This window comes from Lathyrus oleraceus, chromosome 5 (assembly GCF_024323335.1).
Source record: "Lathyrus oleraceus cultivar Zhongwan6 chromosome 5, CAAS_Psat_ZW6_1.0, whole genome shotgun sequence".
NCBI classification, from domain to species: domain Eukaryota; kingdom Viridiplantae; phylum Streptophyta; class Magnoliopsida; order Fabales; family Fabaceae; genus Lathyrus; species Lathyrus oleraceus.
In genome coordinates this window covers 288,817,316-288,832,226 of record NC_066583.1, presented here as the reverse complement: position 1 = coordinate 288,832,226, position 14,911 = coordinate 288,817,316, and the positions used below count along the sequence as shown (strand labels likewise).

General features: G+C 35.4%; 1 protein-coding gene and 1 long non-coding RNA gene across 3 annotated transcripts; both read right to left on the bottom strand.

The window, feature by feature from the left end:
• Window positions 1-6,819: 6,819 nt before the first annotated feature.
• On the bottom strand, window positions 6,820-7,287 carry LOC127080240 (uncharacterized). The gene has a single exon (XM_051020570.1). The coding sequence runs from the start codon at window positions 7,285-7,287 to the stop codon at window positions 6,820-6,822; it is 468 nt and encodes a 155-aa protein (XP_050876527.1).
• Window positions 7,288-11,279: 3,992 nt separating this feature from the next.
• On the bottom strand, window positions 11,280-13,860 carry LOC127083961 (uncharacterized). 2 transcript variants are annotated; one of them, XR_007788593.1, is made up of 2 exons: window positions 12,909-13,860; window positions 11,280-12,192 (listed from the first exon to the last, which is right to left on the bottom strand). It is a non-coding gene; the product is annotated as an uncharacterized LOC127083961 (long non-coding RNA). The 2 variants fall into 2 exon arrangements; XR_007788592.1 differs by having other exon boundaries at window positions 13,015-13,860.
• Between the last annotated feature and the right edge of the window lie 1,051 nt (window positions 13,861-14,911).

Genomic DNA, 14,911 nt, shown 5'->3' with positions numbered 1-14,911 from the left:
ATGAGGCTCCTCCATCTCCTCTTTCTCTGTCATGTTTACCTATTCTCGAGTCAACTTTGGCTTTCTACCATTCAGCAATGCCTGGATAAACTTAACAAACTTGGGAGTTAATTCTAAAACCTCATGAAACAAGATGCTTAGCTGAAGTTTTATCACCATTTCTTTAAATTTTCCAAATATTTCGTCCTCATCCTCATGTACTAGTTTCTTCTTAATGATAGAGTACGGTGGTTTTATGTAGTCCGGTAATTCTGGGTTTGGATCACTCAAGACATGCTTCTTTGTTCTCCTCCAAGGGGAGTTTTTATTTATTAGTTGATCAATGGTGACTCCTCTTTCCTCTTTGTCACCTTGATTTTCACTCTCTTCTTTTTCAATTCCACCTTCTTCTTTCTCAATCACATCCTCTTTAACTGTTTCAGCTTTACCCTTTTAAGCAATCACCCCAAAACCTATTTCCACAACCTTGCATGATTCATTTTTAGGATTGTCTACAGTGTTACCTGTAAATCCTCCACTTGAGCTTGGCAAAGCAGTTTTTTGTCTGGATAACTGACCAATTTGTATCTCCAAATTTTTTATAGACACATCATGGTTTCTACTCATTGTTTCATGGTTCTTATTTACCAAATCAAAGCTACTTTGAGTGACTTTGATTAAATTATGCAAGTTCTCTTCCAATTGTGAAGGTTTCCTTTGAAACGGTGCTTGTTGGCCTTGTTGAATGCCTTGATTAACATTTGAATTTTGATTATTGCTCCAACAAAAATTTGGGTGATCTTTCTAACTCAGATAGTAGGTGTTGGAATACGGGTTGTTCTTCTGAAAATTAGCAAATTAGACTTCCTCACTTGACCCTTCCAAAGAGCACCTTCCATTTGCATGTCCTCCTCCACAAAAATCACACCTAAGTGCTCATACGTGGCTCACGTTAGCTTTACCTAAGTTTCTCTCAGCTAGCTTTTTATTTAACATTTTAATCTAAGCTAAAAGAGCAGTATGGGTATCAATAGCTAACATAACTTTAGGCGTACCCACAGTTTCAATCTTGACCGACCTTTATATTTTTGAACGGTACTCATTCATACACATTTTCTCAATAAGTTCTTTCACTTGTGGTTCGGTCATTAACCGGATGGTACCTCCCGCAGAAGTATCCAACAACATGCATGTATGACTCATGAAACCTTTGATGAAATTTTTCATCTGCTCCATATTATTCATATTGTGATTCGGGAATCTGCGTAACAAAAGTTTGAATCTTTCCCATGAGTCATAAAGCGACTCAGTTTCCTATTGCTCAAAATTCACAATTTCTGCTCGGCGCTCAGTAAACTGAGTAGTAGTGAAGAATCTTTCTAGGAATTTGTCCTCCAATTCCTTCCAAGTCTGAATTTTTCCATTTGGAAGGCAAAGTAACCAATCCTTAGCCCTTCCAATTAATGAGAACCCAAACAACCTCAATTTAACCCGGTCTTCAGTGACAGCTGTTGGTTTGCACATTGAAGTTAAATTGTAGAAGCGTGTGAGATGCCCCCACAGATCTCTAATCGCGTTCATGTCGAACGTATTTTCTCTTAACCTTGAAAGTACATAATTCTTAATATCAAAGTTAGCAAGGTCTGCCGGTACAAACCCTCTCTAAACCTGTCATTCATCGGTTCTTTTACAGTAAACCCTCATAGTTGGGGTGGTATAGCTGTCATGATGGTTTCTTCTTCAAAGTCATAAGAAATCAGTGGTTGATATTCCATTACGATCCCTTGAGCTATATTTTCTTCTCTGACTGCTCTCCTGATAGCATGTGCGGTTCTTTCAATTTCTGGATCAAGGCACTCCTGAGTTGCGCATACACAAAAAATAAATACCTCAGTGGCACTACGATTATTAAGAAAATAAAATAGAAAATCAAAAAGACTAAAAATTAAAATGTTTCACAAACGTTGCCTTGTTAAATTATCAACAGTCCCCGACAACTGCGCCAAAAACTTGATGACTTCTCGACAAGTGTCATAGTAATAAGAAGATCGAATCCACAGGGACTGCCTTCTAACAAGACAAAATGTGTGCAATGAATAAAAACTAGTAAAAATTGGGGGGGGGGGGGGGGGGGGGGAGGGGGGGGGGGGGGGGGTCGAGTTGCAATGTGAAAAGTAAATAAGAGATTAAAAAGAATTACGAAAGCGGTCAACTTGTGTTTATAATTCCCTATTATTCTATTGTTGATGTTTAATGCCTTGTATGAATGATCTTATCACTATAACCCCACGACTAATTAACAAATTCATTGTAACGAATCTCTCACGAAATAAATCACAAATCACTACTCGGAGCTTCCTATTCCTAGTCCACCAGCATAAGCAGGATTAGGTGATGCACATAATGTTAATTCCCTATGCCACTACTCAGGGTCTCTTATTCATATTCAACCGACATAAGTACAACAATTTCCCTATGTCCAGCATATAGGCTAAGGATCGGTATTCCTTGTGTGCCCAAAATCAATTTAAAAGAGTATCTCATATAAAAAACATTAAGAATAATAAGAAATTGAATGACATTATAGATCAAAAGGTTTATACAAAGTCAAATCAACATATTACCCAATAATATTGAAATAAGTTCATCATAACACAACCTAACCTAGAGGAACTTAGCTACTCATAATTCAAATTACAATACCATAATTGATATATGAAAATAACATATGAATTCCCTTGAAGTAATGTCTTATAATGGCTTTAAATGCCCTAATTATCTCCTTTGATGCTCTCCAAATCATGCTTTGCTCTCCAATTTTCGTAATCCTTATCAAAGTTCAAAAATACTTCTTAAAAAGAGCTCAGAATGAATCAGATGTGTCAAAAAAAACCAAGAAAAAGGATCCATCACGCACGTGATGACTTGCATCACGTGTGATGCAACTTTTATGGCCCTATCGTGCACGCGATGTTGCATGATGGTGCATGTGAATTTTCCCGAAGCTGCACTCTTTTTGCTCCCTTTATCACCCAAATTTTCACCAAGTCCATAATCTTCACACTTAGTTATTTTTTCCCCATTCTTTGGTATTTTTTCTTTATTTTAGCTCATCTTTCACTTGTTTTGATCTGATTCTTCGTCTAAATTCATGCAATGACGGACTTTAATCAAAGATGGATACAAGAACAACAAAAGAGTACAAATAAAATTTAGATGACATTGAAATTTTAAGAGTGTTAGATACAAAAGAGGAGTAGAAAAAGGTGTTGTATGGAAAAGTAGTCTCAAATGACATTTTATAGTTCTTGTAACAGGCCCATCATGACCGTAATGAAGGGTACCACGATAATTATACTCAATGGCTATGCCTGAGGGTCCAACAATCCAACATCTCTTTGTAATGCGACCACAATGGAACCATCACGATCACGAGAATACTAGTAGCTAACTCTTCTTTTCTCCAATTCTTTTTTATGCTCACTCTTTTCCATTATATTATTTTTCTCCTTTTGGGCACAACTCTTCCTCTAGAAACATACTACAAAGTGAAACACTATTAAATGAAATAACATGAAATTAAAATTGTGACTAAAATTATTTTAAAAAAACTGACGGGTTGCCCCCATTAAGCATTTCTTTAAGGTCATTATCTTGACTCTTTTCGTCTAAGGATTTGCGAGTATCAAAGACACATTTTCAGCTGGTATGTCGCCTTCCGAATAGATCTTTAGTTTGTGGACATTCACAATAAAAGTGTGTGAATCTCCAAGATCTTGTACTTCTACAACACCATTTACAAACACTTTGTTAACAAGAAAAGGACAATACAATCTATATTTCAACTTACCTGGAAACAACATCGCTCGAGAGTTGTAAAGCAAGACCTCTTATCCTATTTGAAATTCTCTTCTCACCAAGTTCTTATCATGATATTGTTTTGTTCTCTCTTTATAGATCACATCATTCTCATCAGCTCTCAGTTGCATCTTTTCTAACTCATCTAGCTTCAATAATCTCTTTCTTCGAGCTATTTTTTCATCGAAGTTTAAAAACTTATTGCCCCATATGCCTTATGTTCCAGCTTGAACAGTAGGTGGCAAGCCTTCCCATAAACCAATTTATTTGGGGACAATGATATATGAGTCTTAAATGTTGTCCTATATACCTAGAGAGTTTCATCTAACTTCTTTGGCCAATCTTTTTCGAAAGTAGGAACCGTCTTTTCCAAGATTTATTCTAGCTGTCTGTTTGACACTTCAACTTGCCTAGAAGTTTGAGGATGATAAGTTATGAATATTTTATGTTTCACATTGTATTTTGCAAACACACACCTTCCAACTATTTATGGCATAAATGCACTCTCATCACTAATCAAGACTCTAGGGACTCCAAACCTAGCAAAAACATTCTTCTTCAAAAAATTGTAAACATTTTGAGCATCATTAGTAACACAAGCTATGGCTTCAACCCCATATGGATACATAATATACATAAACCAAAATGTAAACATGATATTTAGATGGTGGAAAAGGACCCATAAAATCAACCTCCAAGCAATCAAAGGTTCTACCTCTATTATACCATTAAGAGGAATCTTGTCTCATTTTAAATTATTACATGTTTTCTGGAACTCGAGACATTCTTGAACATAAGACTTTCAATATTTGAATAAAGTTGGCCACCAAAATCCACTTTGAAGTATCTTCGCCAATGTTTTTTCACCACTATGGTGGCCTCCATAAGCTTAGCTATGATAGTGCCACATAATGTTCCTAGCTTCTTTACTTGCGACACACTTGCGAATTAAACCGTCAACAGTAATCTTAAACAAATAAGGTTCATCCCATAAATAGTGGTTAACCTACTTGTAGAATTGTCTTTTTGTTGCCAAGTGTAATCTTCTGGATCACTTTTTATATCTTTATAATTGATCATATGAGAAAACCAAGGTCGTTTGTTGATTTCCATCAAGTATCCATCTGGAAATTCTTCCACGATGCTCTTTTCTTTCCAAGTTACATCCCCATTTTCCAACCTGGACAAGGGATCAACTACAACATTTTTAACATGCACCATTTTTATCTTTCATTTCTAAGTCGAAATCATGTAGCAACAATATCCATTGGATTAGCCGTGACTTAGAATGTCCTTTGTTGAAATGATATTTCAATGTTGCATGGTGTTTAAAAATCACAACTTTCGAACCAATTAGATATGTCTGAAATTTTTTCAATGCAAATACTACGGCTAGTAGTTATTTTTCAATGGTAGTATAGTTCAACTAATTTTTATTTAAAATGTTACTAGCATAGTAAATAACATGGAAATATTTTTGCGACATTGACCAAGAACTTCTCCTACCGCGTAATCGTTCGTGTCACACATTAGATCAAAGGGAAGTTCCGAATTTGGAGCGACGATTACGGGTGCAGTTACTAACTTCTCTTTAATGACAAAAATGTTTAAAACAATCATCACCAAAAGAAAAATTATTTTCCTTGACTAGGAGATTGCAAAGAGGCTTTGCAATTTTAGACAAGTCTTTTATAAATCTCCGGTAAAAAATGGCATTTCCTAGGAAACTTCTCAATCCTTTAACATTAATTGAAGGTGGTAATTTTACAATAACCTCAATCTTGGCTTGATCAACCTCAATATCTTTCGATGAGTTTTATGCCCCAAAATGATACCTTCAGTTACTATAAAATGACATTTTCCCAGTTCAAAACAAGGTTCATTTCAGTGCATCTCTCCAAAACAGCATTAAGGTGAGCAAGACATTTATCAAAATCACTACCAAAACATAAAAGTCGTCCATAAATACCTTTATGGAAGATTCAATAATATCAGAAAATATAAAAAGCATGCACCTTTCAAAAGTGGCGGGAGCGTTACATAATCTGAATGGCATCCTACGATAGGCAAACACTCTAAAAGGGCATGTGAAAGTGGTATTCTCTTGATATGCTGGATCTAATGTGATCTGGTTATATCCCGAATAGCCTTCCAAAAAAGTAATATGCTTGACCTACTAATCTTTCTAACATTTGATCCATAAAAGGTAATGGAAAATGATATTTTATAGTTATCGGGTTTAACCTCCTATAATCAATACACATCCGTCATTCGGTAACTGTTTGAGTTAGAATAAAATCATTCTTTTCATTCTGAGCCACAGTCATACCTCCATTCTTAAGGACCGAATGCACTGGAATTACCCAAGAACTATCAAAAATATGGTAGATCATATCTTCTTCAAGTAGTCAATGTTAGCATCATTTGAGTCAGTGAATTCGACTCACCAGTAGATCTTTGTCAATGTTAGCATCATTTAAGTCTTCTTTATGGTTAAACTACCGACTTGAATTCTACTTATAATTCTTCTTGTGCAGGCAATAAGCTAGGATAATACCTTTCAGATCAGTTACACTCCAACAAAGTGCTTTCTTGTTCTCTCTTAAGACTCGCAACAATTTGTCTTCTAGTTGACAAAGAGCTACTGACGATGGATGGTTGCAACAATTTATCACCTAAAAAACATACTTAAGGTGTTTTATAAATGCTTTTAACTACGGATCTTTTGGAAATGTTGGTTGACTTTGTTTCTCATTACCACCTAACTATTCAAATTTTCTCATGGCATGATCAACATGTGTTGCTTGAACTGAAGTAAATGTTCGACCATTTCTATATCAGATTCCTCTTAAACATGTTCACCTGAATTAATAATAACACGATTCGTCGATAATGAAGGTGTTTTTGTTGTAGTTACCTCTTGAACAACTTCTTCCATAATGTCTATCCTATAACACTGAGGGTTTTCTTTTTGGTGCTTCATTATTCAAACACGTTGAATACAAATTTTTCTTTATCGAAACCTAATATTAATTCCCCCAATTCTACATCAATGAGGGCTCTGCGTGTTTCCAAGAATGGTCTTCCAAGGAGTAGCGGTGTATCACAATCTTCAGTCATGTTTAAAATCACAAAATATTCCAAAAACAATAAGTCATCAACTCTAACAAGGACATCTTTAAGAACTCTATATGGATATGTGATCGAACAATCAGTCAATGTTAGCATCATTTGAGTCAGTTTCGGCTCACCATAATTTGACTTCATCATCATAGATAACGCCATCAGATTAATGCTAGCTCCTAAATCATACAAATCGTGACCAAAAGTTAGTGAACCAATAGAATAGTCAATAGTCGACCTACATGGATTAATGAGTTTAGGTGGAAGCTTTCGTTGAATGATTGCACTGCACTCTTCTGCCAATGCGACATTCTCATCATACTTCATTTTCCACTTTCCTTATAAGAGCTCCTTTATGAATTTGGCATAAACTAGCATTTGTTCAAGAGCTTCACATAATGGAATGTTAACTTGTTTTTTTGTCAACATGTCCATGAAATTCTTAAATTGACCCACTTCCATCTCCTTCTTTGGTTTCTTCTTCAAGATCGAGTAAGGTGGTTTAATGAAGTCGAGTAACTCTATGTTAGGTCCATTCAGGATTTATTTCTTTGTTCTCCCCAAGGTGAGTTTCAATCGATGAGTTTATCAAGGGTGTTTCCTCTAACTTTCTCTTTACTAGTTTCCTCACTTTTTCTCCCTCTGATTTTTCCTCTACCTCTTTTTCGACTAATAACTTATTTTCTCTTCTTTTTTTCTCACCCTCATTTTCCCCCTCTCGTAACCATCCTATTGGTTTGAAGGAACTACTTTGTTTCTCAACTCAATGGTTTTTCAACTCTCATTTTTTGGGTTATCTATAGTGTTACCAATAAATCCCCCACTTGATGTAGCTTGTGTCGTCAGTTGCCAATATAATTAACCAATTTGCATTTCCAGATTTTGTATTGATGCTTCGGTGTTTTTGCTCATGGTATCTTGAAATTTTTCCATTTTTCTCTGAGTCTTAAACATTTATTCTTGAGTCTCTCTAACCTCTTCGAAACTAGTCTGAGTGGCTTTCACGAAGTTTGCTAAGGCTTCCTCTAGTGGTGATGGTTTCCTAGATAATGCTTGAGGAACCTATTGAACTCCTTGATTAGCATTCAAAGTTTAATTATTGCTCCATTTGAAATTTGGATGATCTTTCCAACCAGGATTATAGGTGTGGAGTAAGGATTATTTTTATGATAGTTACCATATTGATCTTCAGCGCTCACTCCCCCCGATACAAAATTTCCATTTACATGTCCTTCCCCACAGAAACCACACTTCAGTGTCTGAACTTGACTCACATTTGCGAGACCCAATGAAGATGCGGGTAACTATTATCATATCAGCTCAAGTTGAGCTAATACTGTTGTGTTTGAATCTACCGCCAACATACCATTTGGTTTCACTGTTTGATCACTTGAACAATACTAATTATGAAACATATTTTCAATTAGCATTTTCATCTCATTTTCTTTCTTGTTTCTCAAAGTAAATCCTGTTGAGGCTTTTAAAAGCATTCATGTGAGATTTTTTATCCCACTAATGAAGTGTTGCATATGTTCCATAGTACTCACATTGTGATTCAGACACTTTCGGAGCAAAAGTTTAAACCTCTCCCATGCATCAGATAATGACACATATTCATCTTGATCGAAGTTTGAAATTGAAGCTTTTCTCTATACAAACTAAGCATTAGAGAAATACCTCTCTAGAAATTTGTCTTCTAATTCCTTTCAAGTTTGGATTGTACTGTCTGTATGCATTGCAACCAATCCTTAGTGCAACCTATCGGAGAAAAACCAAACAACTGTAATTTTTCCTAATCATCAGTCAAATCATTTGACTTACACATCAAACAAGTCTCATAGAATTTTTCCACATGCTCCCAAGGATCTCTGATAACTTCTCTATCGAACGGGTATCTCTCAAATTTAAAGGCATGGAATTTTTTATATTAAAAGTTATAGGGTTGGCTGGTTGAAATCCCAAGGATATTTGTCCAGCATCAATTCTCCTACAATAACCATCCATCATTTGTCGTGGTGGATTTTCCATCTCTTCTTCTAGTTATTCTTTAGCTTGTAATGCTTCTTTTTAGCTTTCCAAATTACTTATGTTGTTCTTTTGATTTCTGAATCTAATGATATCAGTCTCGAAGTCGAACTTCGTATAAAAAAATGATACCTCAACAGCCCTGCACAAAACATAACTGAATAAAAGGAGAATAAAAATAAGAAGTTAAAAGTTAACACGAACAATGACTAAATTAAGAACAAAAATTAAAAATTAAGACGTCGAACAAATATTGCCTTGTTGAAATTATCAACAATCCCAGACAATGGCGCCAAAGACTTGATGACTTTCTCAGCAAGGGTACTAATATGGTTGAAGTAATAAAACAATTTGTCTCCACATGTATGGTGACTTAAAAAAGATGATAATCATGGAATTTAAAAGAAACAAAGTGGGGGATTTTCATTAATGATTAGTATAGAAAATAAGTACGAGAATAATATGGATTAAAGTTTCGATAACAAAGAGTGATTAAATCTTTATTCGAATCCCCTGACTACACCTGTTGATGAATGTGTATCACTTGAATAACAATTAATCTACAATCATATGGCGAATTAACACAACCATTGCATCCAATTCCTTGGTGTACAATTCACTAATTAAGACTACAACTCCCCAATTCCTTAGGCAAATTCAAAGTAAAATTAGGCGTTATATATTCGTTAATTCTTTAACCATAACTTATAATTACCTATTCGTATTTAATGAGTAAGTTAAACATTTGTTCTAGTTTAGATTGGTAGACTTACGATCAATAATCCCCATTCATATAAAATCACTTTGTGTGCTTGGCAACACACAAAGAGCAGTAAGAACAAGAACAATTGAATAATAATTATAAACTAAAACCATTCAAATAATCTCAAACATTTATATGATCTAACAAAGTACAATTAGGCCCCCCTCTAAAGACCTAATCAAAATTAGCTTAGCTACTCATAATCAAACAAAGAATTACCATGGGTTGATAAGAAGAAACCATGGAAATCAATGGAAAATAATGTCTCCAATTTCTCTAAAGCTCTCCAATATCGTCACAATACACTCCTTGTCGTCACTTTCTCGCCTAGGATTCAAAACCCTTGAAAAGTAGCAAAGTTCTTCTTTTAAAGCTACAAAAACATGTCAGGAAAATGCGTCATCACGACCATGTTAGGTTGCATCATGATCGCGAAATGTATTCATTGCACCCACGATAAAAGCATAACGGTAGTGAGAAAACTAGTGGCAAAATTTTCTTTTTTTCCTTCCTTTTTCCTCTTATTTTTTCTAAGTCTCAACTTTCTTAACCTTTGGTAGTTTTGCTCACCTTTTCATCATTTTGGCTTGGCTTTTACTCATAATTCTACCGATTTGTCGAAAATACTTGAAAATATTGTTGTACCCTAAAATTTGTCCTCCTTTTTTCATCTTTTCATTCAACCCTTAACTTGAGAATCATCTTGCATACCCTCATGCTTCATTCATATGCATCAATCATTCATTCATATCTATTGGCTGATCATCATGGATTCAAGGTTCCTAACTTGCAAAACCCTATTGACTTGACCTTTGAAGCTTGAATTCAACAAGTTCCATCATGGTATTTTTCAAGGGGTTCTAAACCCTAATTTGCTGATGATTTTGGTGGTAAGGCTTCATGTTTGTTCCCTAGGTCTCATCTTGGCTTCTAAACCCTAGTTGGGGATCATATATGTTGAAGACTTGGTTGAGAATCATCCTAATTCATCTAAAGGCTTTGATTAAAGAGATTTTATGGAAACCCTAATTAAATAGATGCATCATGCCCTAACACTTGTTGATCTTACTTAACCATCCAATCACTTGTGGATTGCTTTGTGCTCTAATTCTTGATTCAAGACCGTGGTTCATTCATGTTGGGTTCATTGGTTCATTACATTTGTGGTTTCCATAGTGCATGGTTCCCTCATGGTCTATAGGGTTCAACTTGCATCATTCTTTCAAATGACCTTAGCATTGCATTGTATATTTCTTTTCTTGACTAAGTCGACTTTTGATCAACTATTGACTTTTTAATCAACCAATTGACCAAAGTCAACAGATCATTTCTTGGTGATCTTAAGTTTAGTCTATGGTTATTCACTTGGCATTCATGCTTGATAAAATCCATGTACCTTTCATTCATTAATACTTGACTTCACAAATTTATGGACTTAACAATTCAATTTGATGTATTTCATTCATTAACATTTTCACATGCACAAGATTGCATTGATTTTGACAAACCAATTTCGCATACAATAAAATCATAATACATAACATGTTTCCATTATTCATTGTACAAAGCTTACAAGTCCATACCATTCCATAGAATCACAGCTCATTACATGTGTTCATACAAAGAAAAGATCCTAATTCTATACTTGCCTTCATGCTACATATTTTATTCATATTGCTAACACTTCATGGCATACATCACAAGGCCCACCAATCACACTTTGAGCCACACTTTGTCAAGGCAGCCCACACAACAAACAAAATCATTCCATCATCAAGCAACAAACTCCATTCTAAACATCAATCTAAGCAGTCCAAAACAGCCCTGCACTCAATCCATAAACAATGCACAAACCAATCCACATACAACCATATGAACACACTTAAAAACACATCAAAGTTTCCATGCATTCATACACACCACAACATATACTAGCAGCCCTAGATGCTATCCAGTTTCATGACAATCCAAACATTTGGCTTTTGGAATAGGTATCAACATATTGATGTATATCATAACATAGAATTTAATCATAGCATTACCATTTCAACATAGAAGCAACATGCTCTATTAACATTTGATTGGCAACAGGGTCACCTTAAGAAATCAAAAATGGATCAGAACAAAGCATTAACAATTAACCATGACATCCTTTTATGTGTAAACTAATTGCAAGTTCAGTTTGTAACAGACTCCAAAACCATTATGACACCAATTTCATAATAACATGACATTTCAATCCTCTCAAGTTCATGACAACTCAAACCTTGCATTCAACAGTTCAAGAAATGTATAATTATAGTCAACATCAATGCATAACATTCCTACAAATTCTGCAGCCAAGACAACAACTTGTAGCATCTCCCACCAGGTATCAATGCAAAGCTAAGTCAGTACACGGGTGCAAATGGCTGCAGCAGGCATTGAACAGAGCAAACATCCACCTGTAGCAGAACACAACTAAGCTTTTAGCTATGCATTAATAGGTCTACATGCTTTGGTTCAACACAATTAACATAGTCCTTACTGCTAACAGTCATGTGCATACTAACTACTAAACCCATTGCTACTAAATGCATAAACATCATCTCACATTCTCGCATTTGAGTCATATGGCATTCATACTAGCATAACAGTCCCTTTTGCATAAGAGTTAATAGCAGTAAGGCCAAGCAGTCAATACATAACATCCATTTTTGCATCATGATGCAAATATACTAACTTCATATTCACACATGCCTTGCATTTCGAAACTAACTCACTTACTAATTAATGCCTAATTAGTATATTGTGACTACATTAACATCTCTGCAACATCAAATAGCTACATAAGCAGGAACATTAGCATTTCAGTCCATCAACCAAGACATCACACAAAAAAGGGAAAATAAATAACATCATGACAACAGCAGGGTAACCCAAGCATCATAGCAGCAAGGCATTAGGCTATCTACTAACATTAGTGAAATAACATACACTAACAGAGTTTTCTTTGCACAACAATTTCGCACATTTAACCTCATTCACATTTTACTTCACAACAAGTCTGTTACTGAACATAACTCTCTTTTGGTTTAGCTTTATTTAACAAACGTAACACAAGCCTAGCTAACAGATTCCTTAAGTTCACTAACACCAATACAATTGAATTCACACTAACCTCTTTTAATTGAAATGAGAGGGCTCAAACAGAAATCCCCTAACAGATTGGTAACAAAATAACTGTAACTAATTCCCTTTGCAATTCAAGTTAACAACTAACTGACCTAGCTGTCCAAAGCTTGCCTGATTCAGTTGCAGCCTCTCATTCCTCTATATAACAGATCGAACCTTCACTCTGCAACACACATCATTTTTCACTCTGCAAATTCTCTGTAATCTGAATTCAACTCAACAACTTCTTCACTCTGCTTCCTTCAACAATCTCTCTGCAACATCAATCTTCATCCTCTGCATCCAACTGATCGTTATGCATAATCGTAGCAGAATCTTGAGCTTGTTCTTCACCAATTTCATCAAGCTCTAAGCTCGGCACAAGTTTGATTCCCTGCACCGGCATCAGCAAGGTACCTCACAAGGAAGAAGAAGAAGTGTGTCAAGAGGAATCGTGATACCTGTTTCGCGATTACGTCACGATATGAATCTGGTAAGTTTTCCGTGTTATTTGCTTCGTTCTAATATTCGATTCTTGGCACGGCTTGTTTCATTTTGTTGCTGCACATTTGGAGTTGGTGCAAACTCGAAGGCTAAACGTGTAATGCGATTCTTGGAGTTGATTTCGGATCCACGAGTTTTCGCTTTGTTCATCTCGATTCAGTTCTTCAGATGAGTTCTTGGCCCCGTGCTGATTCCGGGGACGAAACGGTTTATGGCTTTGGTTCGATTCAACTGGAAGAAGAGAGCGGCGAAGACGACGGTGCAGGTGAGAGAAGCCGCGAAGATGAAGCGTCGTTTGTTTGGAACTTCATGCTAGGGCCAGCGAGTTGAAGCCTTCAGCTTGGGCCTATGGCCCAAGATTGCCCTCTGCGTTGACTTCATTCAAATTTGCACCCCCTTCACAAGGCTGGGGTTTAGGATGAGCTTGACATGATGGGCATATGCATCCATTTACTACTTACATTGTCTTTCTAAGTTCTGCACCCCCTTTGATTAATCAATTTAATCTTTAGAAATTACGTTTGTTTTGCTAACCATGTTTACTTAAACTTTTAGCATGTAATTAGTTTTTGTAAGATTTAAATAGAATTCAGGATTTAATTAGAATTAGTTTAGTTTTTAATTAGATTGGAATTTAGAAAATTAGTACAGAATTTAATTAGAATAAAATTTAGGTTTAATTAGAATTTTAGCTGATTTTAGAATTTAGTTTAATTTTCTTACAATTAGGTTAAAATCAATTTTAAGACTTAATAAATTTTAGGTTCTAGTTAGATTTTAATTAGAATTTTTTATTCCTAATTGGATATTCTTATGAAATGACCATTTTTGACTTAGATTATTAGATAGTTAATCAAGTTAATTTACATGAAACACCTTATTAACATGACTTGCTCCCTTAGGAATATCTTGTGAATAATCTTAACCCTTATATTAGGTCAACCAGTCACTTTCAAGCTAATTCAAACCCTCGATTCAAGTTGATCAAAAGTAATTGTGATTAACTAAACCCTTTGATCTTCTATAATCACGCAGTCTATTCAAGTGATTAAAAGACCCTTTATCACTTGATAAGACTCTTTCTGTAAGTTGTGGATCTCAAGGCCTCAAGTTCAAACTCTCAATCAAGGTATCCTAGCCGTATCAAGCAGTGGACTATACAAGGCATATCAAAGGTGTTTCTTCAAGAGTTTGTCAATCAATGTTAAAATTGTATGGCATGAGCCTTAAGCAATAGAGAAAGGATGAGAGTGGAGAATTCCTACTCTCATTCTGAATATATTTGGGTACGGGACAACTGACCTAATTGCTCATCGTATTCACCTTTATTCGTAGGCTTTAGCATAATTCGAATCATATGATTGTCAGGTATCTCCCTAACAAGCAACAGTGCAACAAGCAGAAGATACTATCAACAACTTATCAGTCATAATCCAAGTTGTATGCTATGAGCCTTAAGAAACAAAGAATGATGAGAGTGGAGAATTTATATCGTTTCCTAGGGTA

What these genes read in the sequence shown, in the direction of transcription:
- LOC127080240 (XM_051020570.1), bottom strand. Translation starts at nt 7,287, where the DNA reads ATGAAGTATGATGAGAATGTCGCATTGGCAGAAGAGTGCAGTGCAATC.